The sequence below is a fragment of the Gracilinanus agilis genome, chromosome 6 (assembly GCF_016433145.1).
Source record: "Gracilinanus agilis isolate LMUSP501 chromosome 6, AgileGrace, whole genome shotgun sequence".
In the NCBI taxonomy this organism is placed as follows: domain Eukaryota; kingdom Metazoa; phylum Chordata; class Mammalia; order Didelphimorphia; family Didelphidae; genus Gracilinanus; species Gracilinanus agilis.
The window spans coordinates 290,625,564-290,635,317 of NC_058135.1; the positions used below are offsets into that span (position 1 = coordinate 290,625,564).

At 54.1% G+C, this 9,754-nt stretch overlaps 1 protein-coding gene across 3 annotated transcripts; it reads left to right on the plus strand.

Moving 5' to 3' along the window:
• Nucleotides 1-397: 397 nt before the first annotated feature.
• On the plus strand, nt 398-8,866 carry RBM14 (RNA binding motif protein 14). Of its 3 annotated transcripts, none has more exons than XM_044682266.1 (3): nt 398-734; nt 5,679-7,161; nt 7,983-8,866. In XM_044682266.1, the coding sequence occupies exons 1-3, from the start codon at nt 398-400 to the stop codon at nt 8,188-8,190; spliced, it is 2,028 nt and encodes a 675-aa protein (XP_044538201.1). In that variant the 3' UTR covers nt 8,191-8,866. The 3 variants fall into 3 exon arrangements, with proteins under 3 accessions (XP_044538201.1, XP_044538202.1, XP_044538203.1); XM_044682267.1 differs by having other exon boundaries at nt 5,679-5,789; nt 7,983-8,096; XM_044682268.1 differs by lacking the exon at nt 5,679-7,161 and having other exon boundaries at nt 7,983-8,096.
• Nucleotides 8,867-9,754: the final 888 nt, after the last annotated feature.

The window sequence follows — 9,754 nt, forward strand, 5'->3', positions numbered from 1 at the left end:
AGGCCTCGCTCCCCCGCCCCCGGCTTGCTTCCCGACCCGTCGTCCCCCGCGGCGGGGGAGGGGAAACGGGAGGGGTAGGCCGGGGAGGAGGGGAGAAGGGCGAGCGGCCGTTGGGCGCGCGCGTGCCGCCCCCGCCCCCACCTCAGAACTCCCCTTGCCCAGCGAGCGGGCTCCCCGGCCTCGGGGATTGGCTGCCCCCGCGCGCGGCCCCTTCCGGCTCTGCGATTGGCCAGCGGCGGCGCGGGGCGCTGGCTGCAATTGGCCGGTGCGCTGCGCCTGCGCAGCTGGGTTCTCGTCCGCCCTCCATTCCAGGGGAGGACGGCCGGCAGGGCGGACGTCTCGCTCGTCGCTCAGGCAAAGGCGGGGGTCCGGGCTCTTGGCCGGGGGCGGCGGCGCCATGAAGATCTTTGTGGGGAACGTGGACGGGGCGGACACGACTCCGGAGGAGCTCGCGGCCCTTTTCTCGCGCTTCGGCACCGTCATGAGCTGCGCCGTCATGAAGCAGTTCGCTTTCGTGCACGTGCGCGAGGCCGCGGGCGCGCTGCGCGCTATCGAGGCCCTGCACGGCCACGAGCTCCGGCCGGGGCGCGCCCTCGTGGTGGAGATGTCGCGCCCGCGGCCTCTGAACACCTGGAAGATTTTCGTGGGGAACGTGTCGGCCGCGTGCACGAGCCAGGAGCTGCGCAGCCTTTTCGAGCGCCACGGGCCCGTCATCGAGTGTGACGTGGTCAAAGGTAACGCGGGGGCGCGCTCGGGGGGGCCAGGACCCGTGGGGGCGCGTGTCGGGGCCGCGCCCGGCGGCGTTGGCGGCGGCGGCGAGGAGGACGCTTTAAACCGGTGCCCGTGCGGGGGGACAGGGGCGCGCGTGCGCGGCGGGGACGCGCCTCCCCTTTTCCCTCCCCCTCTTCCCGGGGCGGGGCGGGGCGGTCGCCGAACGGTCGGAAAGAGTCGGGAAAGGGACGGGACACGCCGGATCCGGGCGGGGGCCACCCCCCATTCCCTCCGGCCCCTGCGGACGTGGGTCAGAGGCGAGGGGTAAAAGGTCAGGGCTTTCCGCCCGCCCGCTGCAGACGAACGCGCCGGAGCGGAAGGGAACGGGGTCCTGACGTTCCCAGACAGCCGGTCCTCCACCGAGGGCCTTTCCCGGACCCCAGCCTTGCAGCCACGGACGTGCGGGGAGACGAGGTTCTCTTGCACATTCCTCGCCTTAAACCCCTGTTGTTGGACAGACACAGTGAATGGGTCTTCGGCTACCGAGGAACTTTGCCAAATTCTTGAGGCTGGGGCCTAGCTCCCAGGACGAGGTATGCGTGCTGTAAGTCACGGTGGAATGCTTGGGGCCTTTCTTTGTTGTCCTTCACCTTGCAGGCTTTCCCTGTCCCTGAGCTAGGCGTCCTTTCACTAAAGGAGGAGGCCCACTCAGGCATCCCCACTGAGAGAGGTCTTGGGGGACCACTTAACCCGAACGGTTTATTTTCCCAGGCACATCCGCTTGGGGTGGCCTAATCCTCAGCTTCTCTCCTATGCAGCTGACGTTCTTGTTGAATTCAGGCAGCCCCATTTGATGCTCTATTTTAGACTGGATTGTTTGTCCAGAGTTCTGCCTCCTCCGCAGGAATTGGAAAAGGAGACATGAGCCTTGTGGAGCTCAGCATCCTTTCTAGACTAGATCAGGTTAATTCCTTTCCACCCGCAGAAGCTGAACGATTACTTTGGACCTCAGAAGAGAGGGAGGAGGAGGGATGTATTGTGAGGGTCTTTTATGTCCCTAGTTTGGGGACTGTTTAGAGTCTGCAAGCAAGAGAAATGTTAGGGAGAGAACCAAACCCTTTATGCATTTTCTGGGTCTGTTGGTCTGGTCCAGGAAGGCTCCTTCTTGGCGGATCTGCTTCTTCTAGTAAGGGGTGGGAAGATTAAAAATTTAATTTGACCCTCCTCTTTTCCTTAATAGGAAATAGTCTTCTCATCCTGCATTAATATTGCATTCTATTTCCCTCAACTCAGGTTATGGAAGTCCAGGAATATCCGGATCCAGGTTCTTCTGCCAGGTGTTCTGGGGCAGGCTATGGTGTTTGCAATTTGCTTTTGTTTTGAGAAAGAAAGTGGGGATTTTGATTTGGCTAGTATTTATTTTTAATTGACCTAACAAACAGCAGAACTGCTCCTTCTGCAGGGTGGATTCTGAGTTGAGAATTGAGAAACTTGGTTCTGTGAGATTAGAATTGCTATGGAATACATGTTGTCAAGGAACCTTCTTTGCTCATTGCCTTCTCAGAAGCCAAGTATCAGAGGGAAGAGAATTGCATCGCTCACTACTGCTTGTGTAGACTGGAAAAGAACTGGGGATGGGGAGGTGTCTGAGATTTCCTTTGGAAGCACCTGGAGAGTGCCCATGCACTTAAAGGCAGGAATGTGAATGTATCTTGGAAGTATTTATTTGGAGTAAGGATTCTCTTTGTTGAAAAATTGTTCATTTTAATCAGGAAAGTCAATGGGAGCTTGTTAAATACAGATGGCAGGAGGAAGGGGTGAATGGCTTCCATTGAAGCCTTTTTCCTCTGACTGAGAACAGGTTTGCATAGGGGATTGGGGAAGGCAGGAGGTAATGTAGAGAGAAAGGATAACCATTTTCCATTACCTCCTACTATGTTAACTCTAGGCTTAGCCACTCAAAAACTGAAGGCTTACATTCCATTTGGGGAGAGTTGGTCCTTCTTTAGTGCAGCCTTTTGCTTAGGTACAGGAAGAAAGAGGAAATTGCTTGGTGACCATCCATGACTTGGTGTCCTACAGCGGCAGCATTGAGCCCCCTCTATGCCTTCGTCCATTGACTGTCCAGAGAGGTGGGGCACTTCTGTTTGCCTTTATAACTTCAAGACTCATCTTCAGCTTTGGAGAAGCCTAGGAGGAGCCTAAGGAGATGCTATTCCCACTTTACACTTAGCACCCTCCGAAGAATAAGTCACTGGGCTTTGCTAGCAGAGGGAATTATGCAATGACTGACATCTCCTGGCCTTGAGGAGATGCTATAGGATCTGGGTTGCTTATTTTCTCTAAACAAAAAAGAGTCTCCGTCTTCTACAGAGTTCTCCATATCCCATAATTAATTTGGAGGGCCAGATAGAGTTCTTTGTCATCCTTGAATCTTCAGGTGTTTCCAGGCTCTTTAGTACTTGAGACTAGTTGGGCCTGTAGTGCCCTGAGCCAAGTGGGCATCTACTTTTTATCTGCATCCCAGGAATCCCCTGTGTAAATAGGATTTGGTTGTAATCCTATCCCTCCCCCAAAATATCTTTACCCAATTGATTTTTATATGTGGAATTTTACTTGGATTTTGAGATATTTTGCAGTCTGGGCTCTTAATCCAAAAAGTGGACAAAATTAGGGAGCCTAGACTTGATGCCTTTTCCCACTTTTTCACAATGTTTACTGGTTATTTTTCCCTCATTCTAATTTGATACTCAGGTGGTTCTCATTCAGGTTTCATTTCTTTGATTTCTCCTTACACCCTTCCAGCACAGCTGGAATTCTCTCCTCTAGGACATTTCCCACCCCCCTGACTTATGGTCTCTGCTGCCCTCACCTTCTCTCAGGCCAGGTTTGAGTGCCTTCCTCCTCCCTTAGACTCTGTGTGTGGTGGGAGAAGTTGTACTTCTGTAGGAGAGAGGAAGACACCTTGTCCACATGGTTGGATAGTAAGGATGACTGGACCTGGCTGTGGATGTGAAGGAAGGCAGGGGTTTGTTTCAACTTTGGTTTATCTTTCTGTTACACTCTATTAGGTTCTAAGATTGCAAGTACAAAGGGTCTTGTATCTTGTTTGCTTTCTTAGAACAAGTGAGAGTTAAGAGTCTGGAGGCAGTTTTACTGAGGAAGCAGGAGAGACCCTATACGTGTTGTATGACATAACACTTTTCAAAGCGCTTCCATATCCATTAAGCTCAGGACAGAGTGGACAGATGGGGAAACGGGTTAAGAGACTTGCCCAGAGTCATTGGTGTTGCTGGGCTTGCCTCTGAAACCCTCTTCCTCCTCCCAGGCCACAGGCCTTTTGGGCGGTCCATATTGCTTCCAATGCAGGTATTTCCCATCCTGTTACAAATGAGTTTTGATGTTCTTACCTTTACCTCCAAGGAACAGAAGAGGTTGCTGGTGCTCCTGGAGAACAACTTGGGAGAGATCCTCCATGGATAAATGGGGTTCTTTTAGTTAAAGTGCTTGTTATTGAGCAGAAAAAACTATTGTCTTTGAGATCTTAAATATAATTCATTTAGGTGCCTGGACATTATGAACAACTTAGTAGTAAGAAGAGGTCCCTTTGACTTCCTCTGGCAGCCACAGGTCCAGAAAAGGCTTGATTTAGGGGCAGTGATATAGCTTAGTTCCTGTATCTTAACAGGGCCAGCCTACTGGTATCTAGAATTTCTTCTCTAGCCTCCTTCCTTCCTTCCATTCCCAGCCCCTGATGTTATGGGGCCAGGGGGAGTCGTATCCTGAACCAGGCCCGTTCCCATCCCAGGTGCTAGCATTTGCTCTTAATTTCATCTCTTCCCTGCTGACAAGTTACATGTCCCTCTGAATGCCCCAGAAGAGGATGCTGGAGGAAAGAGCAACGAGTGGTTTGGGGAAAGATATGTTTCCAGCCACATTGATTGTACCTTCTTATTTCATAGCTCAGGGACAAGTCTCCTGAAGACAAACTGTCAGGGTCATGGATGATTAATTGTTTAATCCAGGTTTTAGGAACAGGAATAGTGAGTGAAGCAGTGTGGCCTCAAGGGCTGAACCTGGATAGAGAGGATGCTTGGGTTTTATCTACTACACTTTCTCCATATCCTCTGATTTGCTTACTTAGTGACTACCTAAAGTCTTCCAGGAATTTCCCCAGTCTTAGCATGTGGGCACGAAGCACCAGGTTTTGATCTGGGTTGGTCTTTTAGACTTTTTTGATATCTCTGATGATGCAGGAAAACCTTGGGGTGTAAGTCTAGCTGTGCCACTCATTCATTTACTGTCTTAAGTCTGGGCTGCACTTTTTTAGTCTATAAATTAGGGACAGTAATCACTGCCCGGCTTCCTGGTAGGCTTTTAGTGAGGTTCAGAATATATTGATGGTCATGACTGGGTTTTGTAAAGTGAGAATGTGAGAAATTCTCACAAATGTGAGAAATGATCGATTTAGTCACAGTGGGTTCATCCCTGAAATAGCTGGTTGTTGGCTACCCTGTCCAGTAAACCTTGGTTTGACCTGATAATCTGGCTTTCATTGGGTTCAATATCCCTCAGGCAAAACAAGTAGTTTCCAGGGTTTGGAAGCTGATGCCTGAGTATAAACTCAGGTGAATGGTGGCTGTAAATCTGAAGACCTCTAGGGCCTGAGCTTGTTGGCTCTTGTTTACTTAAAGAGCCCATCTCCTTTCGTCTGGCAGCTTAGGAAGGTTTTTATTCCCAATTTTCCTTTAAGTGGAGTTTCTCTCACTGCCCTGGGGCCATTGGCAGCCTTGTATCTTGGGCATCAAGTCCTGGAGGGGAGCTCTGAAGGTCACTGGCAGTGGCCAAGACGTGCTGTTGGGAGAGTGTCTGTGTGTGTATGTATGTATGTACACGTGTGTACGTGTCCGAGAGGTAAAGGGCCTGCTCCCCCTAACTGCTAACCCCTCTGTCTGCTGCTTTATCAGACTATGCGTTTGTTCACATGGAAAAGGAAGCGGACGCCAAAGCCGCCATCGAGCAGCTCAACGGCAAGGAGGTGAAGGGCAAGCGCATCAACGTGGAGCTTTCCATCAAAGGTCAGAAGAAGGGGCCAGCAGGCCTGGCGGCCCCTGGGGAAAAGGCCAAGAAGCCGGGGGCCGGCGACACCGCATTCCCTGGGACTGGTGGCTTCTCTGCCACCTTTGATTACCAGCAGGCCTTCGGCAACAGCACCACTGGCTTCGACGGGCGGCCGCGGCAGCCCTCCCCTCCTTTTTATGGCCGTGACCGCAGTCCTCTGCGCCGCTCGCCTCCCCGAGCTTCCTACGTGACCCCGCTGACCGCCCAGCCAGCCACTTACCGAGCCCAGCCTTCAGTTTCCCTGGGGGCGGCCTATAGAGCCCAACCCTCTGCCTCCTTGGGCGTCGCCTATCGGACCCAGCCCATGGCAGCCCAGGCAGCCTCCTACCGGGCACAGCCTTCAGTGTCCTTGGGAGCCCCGTACCGGGCCCAGCTGGCTAGCCCTGGCTCTCAGCCTGGGGGAGCTTCCTCACTTGGTCCTTATGGGGGTGCCCAGCCCTCAGCCTCGGCCCTCACCTCCTATGGGGCCCAGTCAGCTGCGGCCTCTTCTCTCACCTCCTATGGGGCACAGGCCTCCTCCCTTGCCTCATACGGCAATCAGCCAGCTTCCTATGGGGTGCGGGCTGCTGCCTCCTCTTACAATGCCCAGTCGGCAGCTTCCTCCCTGACCTCCTATGGGGCTCAGGCAGCTTCCTATGGGGCCCAGCCTGCAACATCCTCACTTGCCTATGGGGCCCAGGCGGCCTCCTATAACGCCCAGCCTACTGCAGCCTCCTATAATGCTCAGCCCACAGCAGCCTCTTACAATGCCCAGTCAGGCCCATATGCAGCCCAGCCAGCTGCTTCCTATTCTGCCCAGCCTGCTGCCTATGTGGCTCAGCCGGCTACTGCTGCTGCCTATGCTGCCCAGCCAGCCGCCTATGCAGCTCAGGCAGCCGGCCCCCTTGCAGGCTCCTATGGGGCCCAGCCAGTTGTCACAGCACAGCTGAATGCATATGGAGCTCAGGCTACCATGGGTCTCTCTGGCTCCTACGGGGCTCAGTCAGCTGCAGCCACAGGCTCCTATGGGGCGGCAGCTGCCTATGGCGCCCAGCCGACCGCAGCCGCCCTGGCTGCTCCCTATCGCACTCAGTCGTCGGCCCCGTTGGGTTCTTCTTATACTGCCCAACAGCAGCCTCCCCAGCCTGCTGCTGCTTCCTACCGAGGCCAGCCAGGTGCCACCTATGAGGGGGCAGGCCAGCCGTCCGCAGCCTACCTGTCCCTGTCCCAGGGGGCTGTTGCCAACGCCGCCACCAGCACCCCGCCGCCCTATGAGCGTACCCGCCTCTCCCCACCCCGAGACAGCTACGATGATCCCTACAAAAAGGCCGCCGCCATCATGTCAAAAAGGTACTGTATGCCCCCTGGCTCTGCCCCCTGGCTGGGGCCTTGGGCCCGGGGCTATGGTTAGGATGGGAGGGGAGTTAGAGCCAATGACCCTTCCTCACTCTCCACATACCCCTCCTGCTCCATGGGATGCCCCGAGGCCAAGTGTTAGGTCTTTCTGTAGCCTCTTGAGAATTTTAGATGGGGTTTTCTATAGGAAGTAGGGCAGATGGCTTGCTTTAGAGCCAGCCGCTTAAGGCTGTGAGAGGCAGTACCTGTCTGGGCCAGCCCATGTGCCACTGAGTACCTTGCTGGTGAATGGGTCCCTGTTCTTTCCCACCATCTTGAATGTCCCCTCACGTGTGACATGGCTGTGCCTGTGGTGATAGCTATGGGTTTGGGGTGGGCACATAGATCTTAACTAGCACCCTGGTGGTCAATGCTGCGTCTGCTCTGGGGGAAGTTGGGAATCTTGCTGGCATTCGCCGTTCCAAAGCAACTGAGCTTTGCTCTCCTGGACCTTTCACTGTGGGTCCCTCCCAGGTGTTTTGTGATGTAGAAATGAATGGTGGCCACATGTCATCTTAGGCCTGGACCCAAAAGGGAAGGTGTCAGTGAAGGGTTTGTTTTCTCCTCCCACCCAAGTTTAGCCTAGGCTTGATTTTCTTGTCCTGTACCAGCATCCCAAGGGGGGGTGGAAAGCACTCACATAAGACCCCTTTGTTGGAGACTTGCCTGTCTGTTCACAGTCAGTCCTCTGACTCCATTGGCATCTCCCCCCACCCATCTGGAGTTCCTTCCCCGACAACTGTCTCATTCACCAACTGTCTTCTTCTCTCGACCAGGTATGGTTCCAACCGGCGCTTAGCCGAGCTCTCTGATTACCGCCGTTTATCAGACTCGCAGCTTTCGTTCCGCCGCTCGCCGACAAAGTCCTCGCTGGATTACCGTCGCCTGCCCGATGCCCATTCCGATTATGCTCGCTATTCGGGCTCCTATAGCGAGTACCTGCGGGCAGCGCAGATGCACTCTGGCTACCAGCGCCGCCTGTAGGGCTGTCCTGCGGGTGGGTGGGAGCGGAGCGAGAAGGAGGTGGGGGTAGTTTGGGGCCCGTGCTGTAAGAGCGAGTTTTGATTCCCCTTTCTCCAGTGTGGTTCTGCCCCAGGCAGCCGAATCTTTGTAGTGTTGCGGCAGTAACCTTTTCTTTTGTTCCTCCGCCTCAGCAGTAAGTCTTGCCTTTGGCTCCAGACGCTCCAGACGGTCGGCTCTCCCTCCCTTCCACTTCCCATCCGCATCCCCTGGCCTCCCATCTTTACTGAGCAGGAATTTCTCTTTACGTTTTTATCTTTTTCCTGAACTCCCTTGGATTTTTGTGCGCGGTGTTTGAGGTCGTCTGGACAGGAAGCAGCCCATGGCTGTAGTCAGCGGCGCCTTTTTCTTTTTAGAGATGAGGGAGGCTGGGGACAGGTCAGCCCCTTCTTCCCCTGTGCTCCCTCGACCCCATCCCTGCCCGCACGCCGCCTTTGAGGTGAGGCTCCTGGAGAGTGCACTTGCTCTGTGTCCGAACTCCTCCTGGTGACTGTGAGCAGAGCTGATGTTGAGGAGCACACCCCAGCCAGCCCCTAGCTCCCCATCTTCCCCAAGTAGGGGCTGTTAGAAAACCTCACTTTTTTCTTTCCCCTTTTGTATGGACTATGAATAAAACTTGGGGCAATTTGCAGTTTGGAAACCTGGTTGTCATTGTCTTGATTGAACTCATTGTCACCAAGGAACCAGTGGTGACATCCAGAAAGATGTGGCAGCTAAAGTGAGGCCACCTGGACTTTGATCCCAGAAATCCAGGGGATCAGAACCATTAGGCTGTGTGCTACAGGAAGTAGTCAGCCATCTTCCCCCAGAAGGCCACTGGGAAGTGACCACCTTGATGTGCCTGGCTTGTGGTGCCTCTGCTTCAGGGCACCTGTACTTGGGGTGATTGGAAAGAAGGAAATGGCACAGGGGGCAGCTGGCATGGACATCCCACTTGTCGAGAACCTCACTGGAGCTTCCCTGCTCCATCCTGCCACCGTCGTCACCTGCGCCTGCCTCCTAATGTTAGTGGGGCTCTGAAGTAGCCTTGTGGTAGCCTCTGGGCTTGTTGTAGTAAGTTCAGATAAGTGGGAAGCAGCAGGGGATGAAGAACTGCAGCTTTTTTCCTAGCCTTGGGACCCAGGCAGTGGAGGAAGCCTGAGGACTTTAACTTTGAGATTGGAGTCTGGCCAGGAGAAGTTGGTTCCTGCTTTTCTTGAGCCAGATTTCCATATTGCCTGGGAGGGTAAAATCTTTGATGTGGGATTCCCAATAGAGCCTTCCTGTGGCGCTGTGCATTTTTGGGCACTGTCTCACCCTAGTAGATGGCATACTGGAATGACCAGGCCAACCACGACCCACTCCTAGCCTGTCTTTGAGGGAGCAGCCAGTGCCCTGGCCTCCTCTAGCTCAGTTCTTACTATTGAGCTCTCACACCTACATTGGGCTCACCAGGAACTTCCAGACTATTGATGAATTCCAAGAGATTGTAGGCGTGAATTCTCTGTTCCTTCTCTCTACTTCCTTATTTTTCCTTTATTCTCTTGAA

Bases quoted from the DNA above. Each gene is read 5' to 3' on its own strand.
- RBM14 (XM_044682266.1), top strand. From the start codon at position 398: ATGAAGATCTTTGTGGGGAACGTGGACGGGGCGGACACGACTCCGGAG. The intron at 735-5,678 runs GTAACGCGGGGG...CTGCTTTATCAG, and splicing joins CGAGTGTGACGTGGTCAAAG to ACTATGCGTTTGTTCACATG. The intron at 7,162-7,982 runs GTACTGTATGCC...TCTCTCGACCAG, and splicing joins GCCGCCATCATGTCAAAAAG to GTATGGTTCCAACCGGCGCT.